This window comes from Microcaecilia unicolor, chromosome 5, assembly GCF_901765095.1.
Source record: "Microcaecilia unicolor chromosome 5, aMicUni1.1, whole genome shotgun sequence".
NCBI classification, from domain to species: Eukaryota; Metazoa; Chordata; class Amphibia; order Gymnophiona; family Siphonopidae; genus Microcaecilia; species Microcaecilia unicolor.
The window spans coordinates 152,878,486-152,899,932 of NC_044035.1; the positions used below are offsets into that span (position 1 = coordinate 152,878,486).

Genomic DNA, 21,447 nt, shown 5'->3' on the forward strand with positions numbered 1-21,447 from the left:
CCAGGCCGGATAATCCTGGTGGGTCCGGATTGGCCCAGACGTCCCTGGTATGCGGACTTCATCAGGCTCTCAGTCGACGATCCTCTGCGGCTGCCAGTGGAGCAGGGCCTGTTGCATCAGGGTCCCGTGGTGATGGAGGATACCTCCCCCTTTGGTCTTACGGCCTGGCTATTGAGCGGCAGCGTCTGAGGAAGAAGGGCTTCTCAGACAAGGTCATCGCCACTATGCTGAGAGCGAGGAAGCACTCTACTTCTACTGCTTACGCCAGGGTTTGGCGTACCTTTGCAGCGTGGTGTGAAGCAGGCTCATTTTCTCCATTCACTGCTCCAATTTCTTCAGTGTTGGCATTCCTGCAAGAAGGTCTGGAGAAAGGCCTGTCGCTCAGTTCCCTTAAAGTCCAGGTAGTGGCCCTGGCTTGCTTCAGGGGCCGCCTGAAGGGTGCTTCCCTGGCTTCGCAGCCAGATGTGGTGCGTTTTCTCAAGGGAGTTAATCACCTGCGCCCTCCTCTGCACTCGGTGGTGCCTGCGTGGAATCTCAATCTGGTGCTAAGAGCATTACAGAAGCCGCCTTTTGAACCCTTGTCGAGGGCATCTCTGAAAGACCTGACGTTGAAAGCAGTCTTTTTGGTGGCTATCACTTCAGCCAGAAGAGTTTCCGAGCTCCAGGCGCTGTCATGTCGAGAGCCTTTTCTGCAGTTCACTGAGGCAGGAGTGACTATTCGCACAGTGCCTTCCTTCCTGCCCAAGATTGTCTCTCGCTTCCATGTGAATCAGCAGCTCTGTCTCCCTTCCTTTCGTAGGGAGGACTACCCAGAGGAATACTCTGCTCTTAAATATCTGGATGTGAGACGAGTCATCATCAGATACTTGGAAGTGACCAATGATTTCCGGAAATCGGATCATCTGTTTGTCCTGTTTGCAGGTCCTCGTAGGGGTCTGCAGGCTGCTAAGCCTACAGTGGCAAGATGGGTCAAGGAAGCCATTGCAGCGGCTTATGTGGCCGCGGGGAAGGTGCCGCCTATCCAGCTGAAGGCTCACTCCACAAGAGCTCAGGCGGCCTCGATGGCAGAGGCCGGTTCCGTCTCCTTGGAAGAGATATGCAAGGCGGCAACTTGGGCTTCGGCCCATACGTTCTCCAAGCATTACCGCTTGATTGTGGCTGCTCGGGCGGAGGCCTGGTTTGAAGCTTCAGTGTTGCGGTCAGGGATTTCTATGTCCCGCCCTGGGTGAGTACTGCTTCGGTACATCCCACCAGTCTATGGATTGATCAGCTTGATGATATGGAAGGTAAAATTATGTATCATACCTGATAATTTTCTTTCCATTAATCATAGCTGATCAATCCATAGTCCCTCCCAGATATCTGTACTGTTTATATTCTGGTTGCATTTCAGATTCAAGTTTAGTCTTCAGTTCCTGTTCAGGAAGACTTCGTGTTCAAGTTATTTTTTCACTTGGATTCTTCAAGAGTTGAGACGAGTTTGTGTTACAGTGAGCTGCTGCATTCCTCTCCCCTCCGTTTTACGGGGCTGGATTGAGACTTAAATTCTGCCGGCACTCCCTCCCGCTTCGTGTGGCTGTAGGGCAGCTTTGTACCCCTCCCGCTTCGGCGGTGTTAGGGTCAGTCAGCTCCTCCCGCGGTTGCGGTTGCAGGATAAGCCAGATCCCCCCGCATCGGCGGGTGTGGTGTCCCTCCCCCGCTCCGCGGGGATGAGCTGGACGGATTCCCCTCCCCCACTTGTGTGGGGATGAGCTGGGTTAATTCCCCTCCCCCGTTTCGGCGGTGGTGAGCTGGGCAGAGTGTCCCTTTGTGGGTGTAATTCTCTAAGTGCTGAGTCCTGCGGATGGAGCTTTGATATCGACATACTGAGGAGTTTCCGGCAGCACATGACCACATATAGGGAGGCAAAAGTTTGCTCTCTATCTCCACCTGCTGGTAAATGGACACAACCCACCAGTCTATGGATTGATCAGCTATGATTAATGGAAAGAAAATTATCAGGTATGATACATAATTTTACCTTATGCCATCAGTCTTCCTCTATCCCCCTCTTCCCAGTGTTTTTACAGCTTCTCACATCTCCCAGCTAGCTAGCCAACCCTATCCCCTTAAAAAATAGTAATTTCAGTGTTTTTTCCAGATATTTCTTCTGCTTCCAAAATGCGAAGGAAAGCCTTTTTACAGTTGAAATCAAAGACTATAGGTGCTGGAGCCACTCTTCTTTTTTTAAGCAGTTTCCCTGCAAGTGCATCCTTCAGCATCCAAGAAGCTACCTATGCATTTCCTGATTCTACCCATTCAGAACAATTTCTTAATGATAAAACTCAGAGCTCTAGTTGAGAGAGTTTAGGCAGGGCAGAATTATCTGTTAGACACGACGAACTGGATTCTATATATTGCGCTGTAAAAATCAGCACTGAAAAAAAAATACACCTAGGTATATTCTATAAACTAAGCCTAAAGTTAGGCGCAGTTTACAGAATACGCCTAGCACCTGTCCATGTGACTAAATTTTAGTTGCAGGTATTTACGCCAAGTAAAACTTGGTGTAAATGCCGGTGACTAAGACGTAGAGTGGGTGTATTCTATATCAGTGTGCATAGATTTTAGAAACACCCACAACCCGCCCATTCCACACCCATGGTCATGCCCACTTTTCGGTTCTGCATCTTAAATGTACATGCAGAACTTTACAGAATATGCTTAGCAAGTTCTGCGCATGAATTCTAATTAATGCCAACTGGTGTCAATAATTGCATGTGAAGTGGCAATTATTGACACTGATTGGTTTAAGATAATTAAGTTGTGCACACAAATCAGAATATGATCTGATTTGCGTGCGCAACTCCAGTCACAGTATATAGAATCTAGGGGAATAGGCCCATGAAAATGTTTAAATTTTTTTTTTAATCAGAAAGAATAAAAATGAAGTAGAGGTTATTTAATTTTATGCCCTTGCCTTTCGGCCTTGAAATTATACACTATAAATAGAATACAAATAAATAAAATACAAATAAAATATATAGTATATAAAATTCAGATTAAAAGATCTGTCATGTATTAAAAGTTATTGAGGGAGGGGCCCATGAAGGCAGAAGTACCCGGGGCCCACAAGTTATAATGGGGTGAATTCTATATATGGTGCAAAAAAAAAAACGCTATTCTATAAGCCATGCTTAAGGTTAGGCACAGTTTATAGAATAGCGCTTACATCCGGGGATTGTGCTTAACTTTAGGCACAGCCATTTGATCCAATTGAAATGGGGTGCAAATATTTGCACCTAATTGGGTGCGTATCCCCCATATTCAGATCAGGAGATATATCATTCACTAGGTTAGAAAGTTTCTAGTGAATGATATACCCCCTGACACAGCTACCTGTGAAACAAGTTACTCTTGTCAAAGACTTATTAAAATACAGATGGCAACGTCTTAAAAATGAAGAACGCTGAAAGATAAGTTAATTGTTTCTCTGTTTAGAGAGTGTTGTCACACAGTTTTTCTTAAATTTTGGAACAACTTTTTGATGTGTGGCGTGCTCTACAATTGTACTTTATTAATATATATAAAGGGGTATTTTTTAAAAAACAGTTTTTTTTCTCCAAATTATATGGCAAGTTTTTCACAGTTTCTATTTTTCCCTTAAACAGAAACCAGTGATAGAAATTGTGCTCCTAAAGAGAGAATTCCAATAGTCAATAAGCACCAAAATATTTATTTATTTTGAAGGGAGCTCACAATTAGTAATTAGAAAAAATGCTCAGCTTCAATCCTTTTTTTCAACATATATATAATGATAGCTTACTGAGTTCAAAATCACAGTGTCTTTGTATATATATATCTATATGAAAGGATCTCTCAGATCAGCGCACCTTCCCCTAATAAGGCTAAATGAGCCTAGCATATATCTCAAAGGGGGGTAACGCACTCGTCATTGATCCTCAGATATTCTTAATGTCTTTTTTATAAAAAAAAATTTTCAATTTTCTATTACTCTCAATTGTTACGTCCAATATATTCATTAACTTAAATAATTTTTTCAGTACTTAGCTTATCTCATTTTTCTCTTAATCGATATTCAGTTATTTTTCAATATTCGTAGGCTGGAGACCAGATGTCACACCGACACAGATCCATGTTTCGCGTATTACAACGCTGTTTCAAGGTAGTCTCCTGTATATAGAAAACAATTTTTAGTCACTATATTTCACACTATGTTTCAATCTACAGGTAAGCTTTACTCACCCCGCTCTTGTCAAATAGTCTCCATCTAAGATGGCCGACCTACACATATTACGGATTATATATCCGGTAACGTGAATTAACGTAAGCTAACGTGCAGCGTCACTATCAGACTCCCGGTCTGCCAGCTGATGGAAATTACTACTACTACTACTACTAACTAGCATTTCTAAAGCGCTACTAGGGTTACGCAGCGCTGTACAATTTAAACATAGAAGGACAGTCCCTGCTCAAAGAGCTTACAATCTAAAAGACAAGAAAACAATCTAGAGGACGAGTGAACAGTTAGTCTGATAGGGTGGATAGATTGGGGTATTTTATATATCTCGAGTGGTTAGGCGCCGAAGGCAGCATTGAAGAGGTGAGCTTTAAGCAGAGATTTGAAGATGGGTAGGGAAGGGGCATGGCGTATGGGTGAAGGAAGATTGTTCCAGGCATGGGGTGAGGCAAGGCAGAATGGGCGGAGTCTGGAGTTGGCAGTGGTGGAGAAGGGTACTGAGAGAAGGGCTTTGTCCTGTGAGCGGAGGTTACGGGCGGGAACATAGGGGGAGATGAGGGTGGAGAGGTAGTGAGGAGCCGCGGACTGAGTGCATTTGTAGGTAAGGAGGAGGAGCTTGAATTGTATGCGATAACTGATCGGAAGCCAGTGAAGTGATTTGAGGAGAGGGGTGATATGAGTATATCGGTTTTGGCGGAATATAAGACGTGCAGCAGCGTTCTGAACTGAATGAAGGGGGGATAGATGGCTGAGTGGGAGGCCGGTGAGGAGTAAGTTGCAGTAATCAAGGCGAGAGGTAATGAGAGCGTGGACGAGAGTTCTGGTGGTGTGCTCAGAGAGGAAAGGGCGAATTTTGCTGATGTTGAAGAGGAAGAAGCGACAGGTCTTGGCAGTCTGTTGGATATGCGCAGAGAAGGAGAGGGAGGAGTCGAAAATGACTCCGAGGTTGCGGGCAGATGGGACAGGGAGGATAGGGGTGTTATCAACAGAGATAGAGAGTGGAGGAAGAGGAGAAGTGGGTTTAGGAGGAAAGACGAGGAGCTCGGTCTTGGACATGTTCAGCTTCAGGTGGCGGTTGGACATCCATGCCGCAATGTCGGATAAACAGGCCGATACCTTGGCCTGGGTCTCCACGGTGATGTCAGGTGTGGAGAGGTATAGCTGGGTGTCATCAGCATAAAGATGATACTGAAAACCATGAGACGAGATCAGCGAGCCCAGGGAAGAGGTGTAGATTGAGAAGAGAAGGGGTCCAAGGACAGATCCCTGGGGAACTCCAACAGATAGTGGGATGGGAGTGGAGGAAGATCCATGGGAGTGTACCCTGAAGGTGCGGTGGGAGAGATAAGAGGAGAACCAGGAGAGGACAGGGCCTTGGAACCCAAAAGAGGACAGCATGGCAAGAAGTAAATCATGGTTGACAGTGTCAAACGCGGCGGAAAGATCGAGGAGGATGAGGATGGAGTAGTGACCTCTGGATTTGGCCAGGAGCAGGTCGTTGCAAACTTTAGAGAGTGCTGTTTCTGTCGAGTGCAGAGGGCGAAAGCCGGATTGAAGTGGATCGAGGATGGCATGAGAGGAGAGAAAGTCAAGGCAGCGGCTGTGAACAGCGCGCTCAAGTATTTTGGAAAGGAAGGGTAAAAGAGAGATGGGGCGGTAGTTGGAGGGGCAGGTAGGGTCAAGTGAAGGTTTTTTGAGGAGAGGTGTGACAACGGCGTGCTTGAAGGTGTCAGGGACAGTTGCAGTGGAGAAAGAGAGGTTGAGGATGCGACAGATGGCGGGGGTGACAGTATGGGAGATGGTGTTGAGTAGGTTGGTGGGGATGGGATCAGAGGAACAGGTGGTGCATTTCGAGGAGGAAAGAAGGCGGGAAGTTTCATCCTCGGTGATCTCAGGAAAAGAGGAGAAAGAGACCTGGGTAGGTTGGTTGATGGAGAGGGTTAAAGGGTGAAGAGGAGGTGGTGGCTTGGTCGTGAACTCAAGGTTGATCTTTTGCACTTTGTCGCGGAAATAGTCGGCCAGTGATTGAGGAGAGAGAGAAGGGGGAGTAGGAGCGGGGGGCACTTTTAGGAGGGAGTTAAGGGTGGTGAAGAGACGACGAGGGTTGGAGCTGAGAGAATTGGTCAATTGGGTGTAATAGTCCTGTTTTGCACGGAATAGGGAGGAGTGGAGGGAGGATAGCATGAATTTGTAGTGGAGGAAGTCTGGAAGGGTACGAGATTTCCTCCAGAGGCGCTCAGCGGATCGGGTGCAGGAGCGAAGGTAACGGATGCAAGGAGTCAGCCAGGGCTGGGGATTGGTGCGCTTTGTGGGACGGGAGATGGATGGCGCAAGGGTGTTCAAAGCAGAGGAGAGAGCGGTATTGTAGGCGGAGACCGCTTTGTCGACAGTTTCGGAGGACATGATGGAGGGGAGGAGATTAGAGATAGTAGATGATAAGGTGGAGGGGTCAATAGCCTGGAGGTTCCTGGAGGTGGTGGTTAAAGTTGGACGGGGTGGAGGGGGGGGGTGAAGAAGTGTGAATGTGATCAGGTGATGGTCGGAGAGAGGAAGAGCTGAGACGTGGAAATTGGAGGGTGAGCTGGAGGAGGAGAGGACGAGGTCAAGACAATGGCCGTCACGATGAGTAGGGGTGGTGGAGCACAGCTGGAGGTTGAAGGAGGATGTTAGGGTGAGGAACTTAGAAGCATGGGGGTCGGATAGGTCATCAGCATGTACGTTAAAGTCTCCGAGAATGAGGGACGGAGATGAGGGGTCAAGAAAGACAGAGAGCCAAGCATCAAAGTCGGTAAGGAAGGAAGGGAAGGATTTATCAGGGGGGCGGTAAATGACTGCCACTCTGAGTGGTAGCGGGTAGAATAGCCGGATGGAATGGGCTTCAAAGGATGAGAAGCAGTGAGACTGCGGTAGGTGGAGGGGTTGGAAACTACAGGAGGGTGAGAGTAGTAGCCCAACGCCTCCGCCGCGGCCAATTGGGCGGGGCGTGTGGGAGAAGAGATAGCCTCCATGGCAGAGGGCTGCAACGGAGGCAGAGTCTTCCGGGGAGAGCCAGGTTTCGGTTAGGGCGAGCAGTTGAAGGGAGCGAGAGATAAAGAGATCGTGGGTGAGAGGCAGTTTGTTGCAGACTGAGTGGGCATTCCACAAGGCGCATGAGAAGGGGAGGGAGGAGGGGGGAAGGAGGGGAATAGAGACGAGATTGGAGACATCCCGGGATCGTTCGCAAGGATAGGACGGGGACAGGTGAGGGGGACCTGGATTAGGGTTAATGTCTCCCGCGGATAGCAGGAGGAGGAGCAAGAGAGTGCGGAGGAGGGTGGGGGAGGTTGGGCGACGAAGGCGACGAAGACGGGGTGTACTGAGGAGGAAAGGGGATGGGTTAATGGCAGGAAGGACGTGCCGAAGGTTGAGAGCCAGGAAGGAGGGGGACAAGAGGGATGGTAAGGTGAGGGATGGAGGTGAATAGGGTATTGCGGTGGCGGGCAGGGTGGGAGGGCAGCGAGTAGTTCTAATGGTAGACAGTGGGAGTGGGGGGGAAAGGAGATTAGGAAGGGACAGGGCAAGGAAGAGAACATGGACAGGGGCCATAGGTGGTGACTGAGGTGTAACAGGTGACAATATAGTGACTGAGGTGTTAAGCAGTTAACAGGTGTTAATGGGTGACTATGTAATGACTGAGGTGTTAAGCAGATAGATAGGGCTTGAAGCTAGGTTTTGGGTTGGCGATTAGATAAGTCAATGGCTGATAAGCTAGCAGGCAGGTAGGTAAGTCAATGGCTGAGAGGCTCGCAAGCAGGCAGGCAGGTTACTCGATGTGTTAACAGTCAGATGGATTGGAGCAAGCCGGAACAAGCTGAAGCAAGCAGGAACAAGCCGGAACAGGCAGGTACAGATGGACAAGCTGGAACAAGCAGGAACAGATGAACTGTGTCAGGATGAGCAGACGGACAAGCTGGGATCAGGAAGACTGGAACGAGCTGGGATCAGGAAGACTGGAACGAGGTGGAACACGCTGGAGCAGAAGAATTGGAGTAAGCAAGGAGAGGCTGGGTCAGGCAGGCTGAAACACACTGGAGCCGATGGACAGCAAGGGGAAGGCTGGATCGGCAGCTGAAACTAGTTTAATTAAAGAGAGAAAATAATCACAGAAGTTCCACTTTCATTTCATATCCTTCATATAAGAGTCTGCCAGTCAATTTCACGATTTAGTCCTGCAGGTTCAATCGTATCTAGAGTAAATATCCAGTATTGTTCTTTATAGTTTAATATGCTTTCAAGATCTCCTCCCTCCCACCCTTCTATAATTTGGTCAATAATACGCCACTTTAGATCTAAAATAGAATGGCAATGATCTATCCAATGTTGAACTAGGGGTGCTTCCACTTTTTTATTTAAGATCCTAGATTTATGCTCTGTCAGTCTAATTCTTATCGGTCGCATACTTCGTCCTACATAGATCTTCCTACAGGGACATTCAATAGCATATACTACCATTTTTGTATTACAGTTTGAATCTAATTTCAACGACACTTGTCTGCCTAAATGGGGATCACTCCATAAGGATCCTATTATAGCTGTATTGCACCATTGACATTGTTCGCATTTCGTCTGCGTGGCCATAGATGTCCTATTCATATTTCTGTATAGTCTCTTCCATGATAATATTTCACCAATGTTTTTAGATCGGGTGAAAGCTATTAGTGGTTTTTCATCAAAAAGTCCATCCATCTGGATAACATGCCAATGTGTCATAATGATCTGTACAATATATTTAGACATAGATGAAAAAGGAAGAATGCATACAGGTCGGTTCTGCTCTTCATGATTCCTGTAGGCTAACAATAACTCTCTCTGGGAGAAGCGCGCCCTCAGATATGCTCTCCGAATAATTTTCGTTGGGTATCCTCGAACTTCAAACTTATTAGTGAGATTATTTGAATGATATTTAAAATCCTCCAATGATGAACAAAGTCTCCGTAATCGGAGAAACTGGCTTATAGGTAAATTGTTTTTCAAATGTACAGGATGAAAACTATTGTAATGGAGATAGTTATTTCGATCTGTTTGTTTACAATGTATAGATGTTATTATATCTCCATTCTGCTTCATTATGTGGATATCTAAAAAATCAATAAACCTCTGATGAAACGTAGTTGTAAACTTTAAATTTTCATTTATGGAATTAATCCATTCTATAAAGTCCTGAAGTTCATCCTGTGTACCTAGCCATATGAAAAAAATATCATCCAAATATCTCTTCCAAATATATATTCGAGATTTGAAAACTTCAGATGGATATATATACGATGTCTCAAAATGATCCATATATAAATTCGCTATTGAAGGAGCTAACGTTGCTCCCATAGCAACCCCATGTATTAGTTGAAAATACTTATAGTTGTACCAAAAGTAATTAGATGTAATAACTAGCTTTGCAAGCTCTAATAGAAAGGAGGTAGCAATTCGAGGATTCGGGTTCCGTTGTTGTAAGACGGTCTCAATAATCATTAAAGCTGTCTCTTGTGGTATATTAGTATAGAGTGCTGTCACATCTAGTGTGACTAGCCAGGATTCTTCTGAAATATCGTGTGTTTCATTTAATAATTTTAACATGTGCGAAGAGTCTTGTATAAATGATGAAATTTTCTTCACCTCATCTCGCAAAAAATAATCTACAAAGTCCGACAATGGAGCCAGGACTGTGTTGACCGTAGATACGATTGGTCTCCCAGGGGGTGTGTGAAGGTTTTTATGAATTTTAGGTAACAAATAGATATAAGGGGTCGAGGGATTTTTGGAGCACAAAAAATTAGCTTCTTTCTGCGTAAGCATCCCTCGTTGTAAAGCTGGTTCTACTAGATCATGAATTTTTTCTATAAGAATAGTTTTCGGATCCTCTTGTAATTGCTGGTAAAATTTAGTGTCATTCAGTTGTTTTTCCATTTCTTTTTGATAATTTTCAACTGTCTGAATGACAATAGCCCCTCCCTTGTCTGCGCGTGATATATACTGTATATGTCTTTACGGGCACTCAAACTATGTAAGGCTTCATTTTCTATTCTAGAGATATTATATTTAGTTCTATTTATGATAATATCTCCTTCTAACTTTTGTAAATCGTACAGAATAAGTTTAGAGAGGGTATTAATTACTGGATCTGTGATGTATGGATACCATTTTGATTTTAATTTACATATAGAAATATCGATCGTCGAGGAGTGTTCCGAAAAGAATTTTTTAATTTGTAGCAGCCGGAAAAATCTATATAGGGCGATCCTAGTTTTAAATGGGTCATACGGGACTGCTGGAACAAAAGATAAACCCAAATTCAAGACATCCTGTTCACACTGAGTTAGAGTCATATTTGTGATATTAATCACTATTGATTCGCTTCTTGAAATGATCTGGTTATTGGTCCTCGTAATCCTTGTTGATCTTGTTGTTGATATCTTCCTTTCCGATAGCCGCGTCGTCCTCTCTCCAAAGGGTAATTAGATCGATTACCTCTTTGGTTGAATTGTACCGTCCCTTGACCTCGACCGTCCTCACTACTTCCTTCTGAGTCACCTGAAGATCCTTCGAAGGTTTGCTGTTGTCTCTGCTCTCTGTTTGTGATCGGACGTTTCCATGAATATACCGTATCTTGTTGGTAATCCCGTTCATCTCGTTTATATTTCTTAATTTTTGTCTGACGTGTTGTATCTCTGAAGGTATCAATAGATTTAATCATATCCGTATGCTGTTTATTAAACTCCTCAAGATTATATTTAAGCTTGAGCTGTTCCTCTGTTTCTTTTATCTTCACTCTAATTTCCTCTTCTTGAAAGCATATTAAACTATAAAGAACAATACTGGATATTTACTCTAGATACGATTGAACCTGCAGGACTAAATCGTGAAATTGACTGGCAGACTCTTATATGAAGGATATGAAATGAAAGTGGAACTTCTGTGATTATTTTCTCTCTTTAATTTCCATCAGCTGGCAGACCGGGAGTCTGAGAGTGACGCTGCACGTTAGCTTACGTTAATTCACGTTACCGGATATATAATCCGTAATATGTGTAGGTCGGCCATCTTAGATGGAGACTATTTGACAAGGGCGGGGTGAGTAAAGCTTACCTGTAGATTGAAACATAGTGTGAAATATAGTGACTAAAAATTTTTTTCTATATACAGGAGACTACCTTGAAACAGCGTTGTAATACGCGAAACATGGATCTGTGTCGGTGTGACATCTGGTCTCCAGCCTATGAATATTGAAAAATAACTGAATATCGATTAAGAGAAAAATGAGATAAGCTAAGTACTGAAAAAATTATTTAAGTTAATGAATATATTGGACGTAACAATTGAGAGTAATAGAAAATTGAAAAATTTTTTTTATAAAAAAGACATTAAGAATATCTGAGGATCAATGACGAGTGCGTTACCCCCCTTTGAGATATATGCTAGGCTCATTTAGCCTTATTAGGGGAAGGTGCGCTGATCTGAGAGATCCTTTCATATAGATATATATATACAAAGACACTGTGATTTTGAACTCAGTAAGCTATCATTATATATATCCTAAAGAGAGAATAGCATACACATTAAGAGAAACACTATCAGGAATTCTGAGGTTTCACTTTATAGATGATTTTGTTTAAAGTGCTTTGTAGATCATCCCTATACAAGCAACTTGTATATTGAGTTGTTTACAGTTTGCTTCTCCATAGATATTATTAGTTTACTAGTAAAAGAGGCCCATTTCTAGACCAAATGAAACGGGCGCTAGCAAGGTTTTCCTCCCCAACACCCCCCCTTCTCCCTCCCTACGTACCTACCGACCCCTTGGTCGTTCAGACGCCATTGGTCCACGCACCGTACGCCATTGCTCCGCCCTCGGTGTGTGATGCCATTGCTCCGCCCTCGACGTCATCACGTTTGATGCGAGGGTGGGGCCCAGTGACTTGGTGATTTCGGTGGCTTCACCACCACGAACCCTTCGAACCTGTGTTGAAGGAAGTGACGTCAGTGGCTTGGCTTCACTGACGTCAGTGTCTTCAGAACGTTGAGGGTGAGTTTTATTATATAGGATAAGGTGCCACTTGCCTATGCTATTTTTGCTTAGCCTTATGTCTCATATTTAGTAGGCCTCTCCATTTTAAAACAAAAGAGTTTATGTGGTTAGCACACAGTTGTTACTGCTAAGTAATTTTGAATGTTGTCTTCAAAGATATCTACTGTGTGATGATTACAGGTTGGTGTTTCCATCATAGCCGAAGTTGTTTGATCTAACGTTTCTTGTCCTTTAGAATTTTGAAGGATTCACTTGGTGGTAATGCCAAGACTGTCATGATTGCCTGCCTCAACCCTTCATCATCTGACTTTGATGAGAGTTTAAATACACTAAATTATGCCAGCAGGGCTCAAAACATTAAGAATAAGGCCACTGTGAACTGCAGAGGTGAGGCAGAATGTGTGAAAGACCTGGAGCTCCAGATAAGGAACCTTCAGAGGGCGCTGGAACAGCGACACCGTTCTGAGACCCGTATCATCTACCGATCAGATCCTTCCAAGACAACAAGGCAGCCCCCTTCTGAGGATGGCAGGAGCCAGCTGTTGGCAGAGTGTGCCCACTACAGGACATGCACTGATGCTGCTTACCAGCTCTTCACAGAGCTGCTAGCAGAAGGGACCTTGACTGTGGATCAGGCACTGAAAGCAAAGGAGTGGCTTTGTACAGTGGAGGAGAGGTGTGAGGTGTCCTCTGGCATGGATAGTGGTATTGAGAGTATCACAGCAGAACAAAAACCCAAGGAACTGCCAAAATGTCAGGTACAGTCTTCAACAGCTACTTGCATTTTTGATGGAGGGACACAAATGTTCGAGTATCTTTGCAGTGAGTACATTACAGATTCTTAGGCTAGAGGCCAACTGAAACTGAGGTTCTCAGTTTCAGCCAAAACCAAATCAGCAGCTGAAATTTGCCATTTGGTTTTACCCGAAAATAAAACCGAAACCAGCTCCTCCTCCCCTCCAACCACTGCCCCCCTCCACCCTCCCACCACCCGAAGGCCCTCTCCAGACCTACTTTTAAATGTCCTGGTGGTCTAGTGGCAGCGCCCCCTCCCTTGGGCTGCCCGAGCCTACCTTTGAAATCTCCTGGTGGTCTAGTGGCCTTTTCCAGGCAAGAATGATCCCCAGTCTCTCTTGCGTCCACCAGTTCCTCAGCCAATATGGCTTTGCTGGTTCTAATACCAAAATGTTCGCTGGGCAGCCCGAGGAGGTGGGGACGCTGCCACTAGACCATAATGGCATTTAAAAGTAGGTCCAGGAAGGGCCTTCAAGTGGTGGAAGGGTGGAGGAGATGTGGCAGTGGCTGGCCCAAGAAGTAGTTGAGTGGCCTGAGGGGGTTGAATAGCGCTTGGTGGGGGGGAGAGTTTAAGTTTCGTCTGAAAATGCCAAAACTGACAAACCTGATCAAATCTTTTGCTGATGTGACAAAATCATAGAGGAGCAATGTATGTGGCCTGTCTGGACTGTACCATGCAGAAGACTGATAAACACATTAAACACTTGTTACAGGTAAGCAGTTGTGCTTTCTCTGGACACAAATAGGTTCATCTAGATCAGTGTTTCCTAGTCTTTTATCTAGTATGATCTTATTTGAACACTTAAAAATGTAAGTGAACCAGATAATGATGAAAACAAAATAGAAGACACTTATGTCCCTTCCCGCTCTCATCCACTTCCTTCTGTCACTGATTCAAAGCATGAAAGCAGCAGCAGCCATGGTGGGCACAGTAATAGCAGTCAGCACAGTCCCAGTGTGTGCTCACAGAACCTCAACACTGTGCATGGGCTTCCAGTGTAAGGTAAAGTCCACACAAGAAGAAAGGTAGAGCCTGCGAACATTCAGTGACTAAACAGACCCCATGCTAAGCCTAGTCCCAGTGGAGGTCCAGAGAAAAGGAATAACCCTGTTTCTGTGATCCTTATCTGTTGGGGATGTGACCTCATTTGGGGTTCTGATCCATGATTTCCCTTTGAAAAAGCCAGCAAACCTTCCCAGAGCAGGTGAAAGTTCACACATGAAAGTATGCATTGTCATTTTTTAAAAACAAAGTCTTCATATATTTTAATTCCCCCAAACTGTCCGTTTCCTTTCCTCTGCCCTCTTTTTCATGTGGATAAAAGTATACACACTGTTTAGAAGATAAAACAATGAGGCAGACCTTGTAAAAAAAAACAATGTCTTTATTAGCAGATTAAAAGCTCCCAGATATTCAACATAAAATGCCCGTTATGGCCATGTTTCGCCAGTATAAAAATGGCTGAATCAGGGGCAGTGGGTCACTGTAAATGAAAATAAAATTATTCATTATCTAAAAACAACATACTTAACAAGCATGATCATAAATAAATAAACTAAAAACACACAGAAGGAACATTCAGAGGAACCCCAAGCTAAGAAAGCTCTAAGTACCTAGGTAATGAAACAGTGTGTAAATGTGAATAAGCATAATTTAAATAAATAACACCAGAGAAACTCTTAATAACAGCACCATGTTAAAGCACTAATGGCCCTGTTTACCAAGGTGCATTAGGGTTTTTAGCATGCCTATAGGGATATTATAGGCACATACATGGTTAACGCAGGTTAAAAACGTTAAAGTGCCTATAACGCTGCTTAGTAAACGGAGCCCTAAATGTCTAGGTGCTAAACGATGTACAATGGTGAAACAGTAAAACAAACAGAGAGGCTTACCCAACTGATTTAAAACTTCAGAAATAGCCAGGCTGGTGTGGCTGTTAAAACATAAAAAGATCTAAAACAGAACCAAAAACACCACATATGATAAAAGCTGACTAACAGGGCTAAGAAATAAAATAAATCCATAAAAAGTTCTCAGTGTACTTACAGATTCTGGGAACAGTCTCTCAGAAAAAACACTGTGGTTATTGTGAAAGCAAACTTGCTGTATCAGCCAGGCTTATATGTATGCTGAGGTCATGCATACCAAATTAGTGTAAAAGAAAACTTAAAATTCAGTTCAAAATAAGTCATCCTAGCTTAAAAACTGTTTAAAAACATGTTCCTGAGATACAGATTCACTAAAAACAGCTAGAGAGTGCCCTTAAACCAAAAAAATTGCCACTGTTGAAGATCGCTAAAATGATTGAAAATAAAAATATAAAATGAACATCCTGATATGTTCTAGGATTCATAACAACTAAAATCGCTGCAAAAAAACCTCCTTAAAACATCTTAGAAACAAAAAAAAAAAATTGTGGTGAAACGCATAGAGGGGCATAATCGAAAGGGACGCCCAAGTTTTTCTGAGGACGTCCTCGCAGGACATCCCCATGAAGGTGCGGGGAAACCCGTGTTATCAAAACAAGATGGACGTCCATCTTTCGTTTCGATAATACGGTCGGAGACGCCCAAATCTGGAAATTTAGGTCAACCTTAGAGATGGTCGGCCTTAGATTTGTTCGTTTCTGATTTTCGGCGATAATGGAAAATGAGGACGCCCATCTCAGAAATGACCAAATCCAAGCCCTTTGGTCCTGGGAGGAGCCAGCATTCGTAGTGCACTGGTCCCCCTCACATACCAGGACACCAGCCAGGCACCCTAGGGGGCACTGCAGTGGACTTCAGAAATTGCTCCTAGGTGCATAGCTCCCTTACCGTGTGTGTTGAGCCCCCCAAAACCCACTACCCACAACTGTACACCACTACCATAGACCTTATGGGTGAAGGGGGCACCTAGATGTGGGTACAGTGGATTTGTAGTGGGTTTTGGAGAGCTCACATTTAGCTGTTTTTAGTGAATCTGTATCTCAGGCACATGTTTTTAACTAGGATGACTTATTTTGAACTGAATTTTAAAGTGTTTCTTTTACACTAATTTGGTATGCATCACCTCAGCATACATATAAGCTTGGTTGATACAGCAAGTTTGCTTTCAGTATAACCACAGCATTTTATTTTATTTATTTATTTTTTTTGAGAGACTGTTCCCAGAATCTGTAAGTACACTGAGAACTTTTTATAGGTTTATTTTATTTCTTAGCCCTGTCAGTCAGCTTTTATCATCTGTGGTGTTTTAGAGCTTTCTGTGTTTTAACAGCCACAGCAGCCTGGCTATTTTTGAAGTTTTAAATCAGCAGGGTAAGCCTCTCTGTTTGTTTTACTGTTTCACCATTCCACATTGCGTTAGTACCTAGACATGTAGTGTTTTAAAAGCACGTTATTAAGAGTTTCTCTGGTGTTCCTAAAGCTTGCTTATTTATTTATTTATTTATTTATTTAAATTATGCTTTTTAAAGATATGTTTTATTCACATTTGCACATTGTTTCATTACCTAGGTACTTAGAACTTTCTTAGGTTGGGGTTCCTCTGAATGTTCCTTCTGTGTGGTTTTAGTTTGTTTGTTTGTTTGTTTATTATCATGCTTTTTAAGTATGTTGTTTTTAGATACTGAATGATTTTATTTTCATTTACAGTGAACCACTGCCCCTGACACAGCCATCTTTATACTGGCAAAACATGGCCATGTCAGGCATTTTATGTTGAATATCTGGGAGCTTTTAATCTACTAAAAAAGACATTGTTTTTTACAAGGTCTGCCTTCATTGTTTTATCTTTCATAGGCTTTCTTTGTGTAAAAACTGATTTACCTGAGTAAATGCCTTTGAATATTACCTACGAAATGTTAATCTGCTTTGAGCACCAGGTGTAGAACCTTTTGTAGGATTTATGATGGGATAAAATTAAAGTCCTCTCTGAGACTAGTGTTGCTAGCCCCTGCCCTAAATGCTAATGGTGTGACGTTATGTAAAATATGTCTTTTATCTGTCCTAGTAATCAAGTCTCTTGCCCTTTGGATGCCAGGGTCCCACTGTCTTGGAGAAATCATGTGAAATGAACAAGGACAAATACATAACGGACCTAGAGAGACAAGTCCAGCGTTTGGAAGATGAAAACATGGACTTCCTGGCAGCTCTGGAAGATGCAATGGAACAGTATAAACAACAGGTACTCAAGTCATATCTACTTTGAGGTCTTGGCAGAGGATGAGATAAGGATCTATCTCACTAGTGTTTCAGCAGGGGTAGAAGTATGTGTCCATTTTATAAGGCACCCTGACTAGTGTGGTAGTGTGAGATATGATAAAGTGCAGAATTACTTGGTGAACAGAAAAAAAAATCAGACAGAAAGTGGTTATAGTTCAGAATAAGCCAAGTGAAGGAGATTAGGTGCATACATAAGAGATTAGTTTTGTTTTGTGTTGTGTTGTTATAACTTTCTCATTTGTGCGTTATGTTATAGTAGTTGACTCACTTTCATTGGGATTCTCTTTTGTTCAGGAAATGGCTCTCAGAAATATGCAAAACAGGTTATCAGGAAAATTGGTGACATTGAGAGAGAAACTTGCCTTTTCCAGAGGGTCAAATAGAGGAACTGGTTGATTGGTGGGATCACGGAGTAATGAGGAGAAAACACAAGAAATTTCAAAAAGAATCTTGTATTTAAAATGTCCGTTAATAGTTCCGTGATGAAAATTACTGCCAAACCTGGGCTGCCTGTCAGGTTCTCAGGTTCCGAGCCCGCGGGGCTGGGCTCTGGAGCAAACGTGAGCCCTTGGGCTGCTGCCGAGGAGTGACAGCAGCAGGCAAAACCCACCAACCAACACTGGGCAAGCACACCGGCAGGGACTGCAGGCACTACCCAGCGAACCGGAACACGTGGACTGGAGTCCTGGACTGGAATTCCTCGGACTGGAGGACACAGGACTGGAAACCCCCCCCCCACCCCCCGGACTGGAACACTGGACTGGAATCCCCCGGACTGGAGGATACAGGACTGGAACACCGGACTGGAGCACACCGGACTGGTCCACACAGCTTCACCTGCACTTAGCTACTAAGCCCCCCAGGAGTTGAGCTCCTGGGTTCGAGTAGCCAGCAGGACTTACTGGATACCGGATGACATAGGGACCAGGACTGGAAACAGAAGTGCTCCTAAACCTAAACTGATCTACTTGCTCCCAAGCCCTAAACCAGCAGGAGTGTTCCTAACAGTAAACTGACAAAAGGACTTCCTAAGCCCTATACTAAACAGGAGCTCCTAAGCCCTGCTCAAGAAAGGGACTACCTAAGCCCTAAACTAACAGAGCAGGGAACTAAATACACAAGCTAACACAGGTGCTACTAAGCACCAAGCTACAAGCAGTGCTCTACAACTCTAAACTAACTAAGGTGCTCCTATGCACCAAACAACCAAAAGAGCTCCTAGCACTAAAAGGGAAGACAGGGAAGGCACAAGGAAAAAGCAGGAAAGCAAACACATGCTAGCAAAGGAGCTAAAGGGAAAAACAGGGAAGTCAAACACACAAGTCACAAGTGCACACTGACTGCACTAAACTAACCTGGACCTAAAGCAAGTAGCCAGAAGCAAACGTTGCGAAGGCTCTGAAGGAAAGAACACCACTTCCTTATCAAGGCCCTCCCTGATGATGTCACACTCCCTAGACCCAGGCAACAGCACACTGACCCAGAGAGCACACTGAAACCCATAGAGGCCCAACCCACACCAATGCAACACCGTGAAGCACTTCCAAAGAGAGTTAGAGCAACTCAGACTACACCCACAGCTGCAGTGAAGTGAGACAATTAGCCCCATGCTGGCAGCAGCCGGCACAGAGAGAGAGAGAGAGCTAGCTCAAACAGGACAGAAAAACAGAACAGAAGCCAGCTAAGAAGCTGACCCCCAGGAAAGAGGTAAGTTTGAGAGGGGTTCTGACCCCAATCATAACAGCACCTCCCCCTCAAGGCTCCCGTGTCCCCACGGGAGCTCCAGGTCTCAAAAGACAATTGAGGTCCCCATGGATAGCTGTGATGAAATCTCCCAATGGGTTTCACAACATAAATCTGGGCAGGAAGTGACAAGTACATCTGGAACTAGGAAACCAGAATGGCTTTGGCCGCCACGAGGCTCTTTAGGACGGCTGCTAGGCAGGATCAGTGTCTTGGATGCAACAAGTGGAGTTCTATTCAACAGGAACCATCTCCTGAAGGAGTCCACAACTTCCTTGACTTCCTGGCACTCCACTGTAGCAGCCAGAACTGGGCTAGAGCCCATACCCATCCAGGAATCTGAAGCCGGACAGGAACTCGAACAGGACTTCAGACTGGATCTTGACTCTTGGCTGGAGCTGGAACTCAGAAGGAGGTCAACATCTTGGTTGAAGTGGGAACTCAGAGTAGACTCAGCATCTTGCCTGGGACCAGAACTCCTACTTGACCCGGACTCAGCATCTTGCCTGGGACTGGAACTCCACCTTGACCCGGACTCAGCATCTTGCCTGGGACTGGAACTCCACCTTGACCCAGACTCAGCATCTTGCCTGGGACTGGAACTCCAACTTGACCCGGACTCAGCATCTTGACCGGGACAGCAACTCTCACCGGACTCAACATCTTGACCGGAGCTGCAACTCAATTCTGATTCAGCATCTCGGTGCAGACACAGCACTCATCGTGGACTCGTCATCTTGGCTGGGCTCTGCACTCGGTGTAGACTCAGCACTCATCTTGGACTCATTATCTTGGCTGGGCTCTGCACTCGGTGCAGACTCAGCACTCATCGTGGACTCATTATCTTGTGAGTGAAGAACGTCTATGTTAGGCATTTTAGAAGGATGTCCCTGACGAGCACTTTTTTTTTTCCTTCCGATTCCCTCACAGCAGCCCCAACGAGAGGTGCAGACCTCCCGTTAGGGTTTCCATGGTAAAGGAATCGGAAAATGGTAGTGCATCTCATTACAATACGATTTATACACATTATAATACTAATTTGCTCATCTGCATTCCGTTTTCGTTAGCTGCTACCGTGATAGGAAAATGCCCTTTAGTGCATGTCCTGGTTTACTACTTGCACGTTAAACTGGCTAGAACCAGTTTAAAACCCACGTTAATGGCTTGTTAAGTTTAGTGCATCTAGGCCTTAGTGAGCTTGGGCTTAATCCTCAGAAAACAGAGATATTTTGGATTGGTAACCCTAAAGTATTAAAGTAGCTATCTTTCCATCATGTGATAGGGTATCTTGAGTATTCAAAGAGCCACTGAGAAAATTGGGAGTTATTCTAGGTTCTGAATGGGTTTTAAAATGGAGGAGTAGCCTAATGGTTAGTGGAGCAGGCTTTGATCCTGGACACCTGGGTTTGGTTCTTACTATAGCTCCTTGTGACCTTGGGCAAGTCACTTAACCCTCCATTGCCCCAGGTACAAAAACTTAGGTTGTAAACCCTCTAGGGTCAGAGAAACTACCTGCATATAATGTGTAAGGTGCTGTGTACATCTAGTAGTTCTATAGAAATGATTAGTAGTATATTGAGAAGGTGGCCAAGAGACCTTTGGGAAGTTGTGAATAGTCTGCTAGCTGTGTTCGTATTTTACCATAGTTGGATTTTGTTTTGGGTTTTTTTTTTCAAAATAGTAATGTAAGCTGTTGTAATAAGTCAACTGGAGTATTATAATGCTCTTTTGTGGGCCTTCCTAAAGAGCTTGTTCATAAGGTGCAGTTGGTTGAAAATAGGGCAGCTCAAGTTGTTATTTTTGGAGTCCCTCCATGAGAGAGAGCTTATCATTTGTTAGCAGAAATTGGCTTTCAGTGGAGCTTCATTGGCTTTCAGTGGAGCTTACAATTCAATTTCAGTTGTTGACTTTGACTTTTAGGGAGTATATTTTTATGTGGTCAAATACATGCATCAACAAGATGGCACATACTTAGCAGCGGCGTACTGAGGGCAGGGTGGTGGGGGCAATCTGCCCCAGATGCATGCTGCAGGAGGGGTGCAGGGAGCTGCTTCCACCCTCATGTGTTGTAATTTTCTGTTTCCGTGAGGAAGGGGCACAGTGAGGGAAGGCCTGAACTGGCAGCCTGCTTGTTTCATTGATGCTGTCACGCTGCCGCTTTGAGGTAAAAGAGATGCAGGGTGGCAAGAGCAAAAAGGGGGCTGTCATGGGAGCTTGAACTGGAACTAGCAGCAGCAGCTGAGAAGGGGGCTGAAAAGGGGGGCAGGTGGGGGCTGGGATGAATCGCTGGACATGGATGGGAGGGGAGGGCACGGGAGAGAGGAGAATCACTGGACGTGGAGGGGAGGGCAAGGGAGAGAGGAGAATCACTGGACATGAATGGAAGGGGACCGGGGAGAGA

At 44.5% G+C, this 21,447-nt stretch overlaps 1 protein-coding gene across 1 annotated transcript in view; it reads left to right on the plus strand.

Moving 5' to 3' along the window:
- Positions 1–21,447, plus strand: part of KIF7 (kinesin family member 7) — a 138,247-nt gene that overhangs the window by 26,100 nt on the left and 90,700 nt on the right. Inside the window, exons 5-6 of the mRNA XM_030203433.1 lie at positions 12,535–13,057; positions 17,122–17,265. Coding sequence (XP_030059293.1) covers positions 12,535–13,057; positions 17,122–17,265 — 667 coding nt within the window. The remainder of the gene's footprint in view (positions 1–12,534; positions 13,058–17,121; positions 17,266–21,447) is intronic.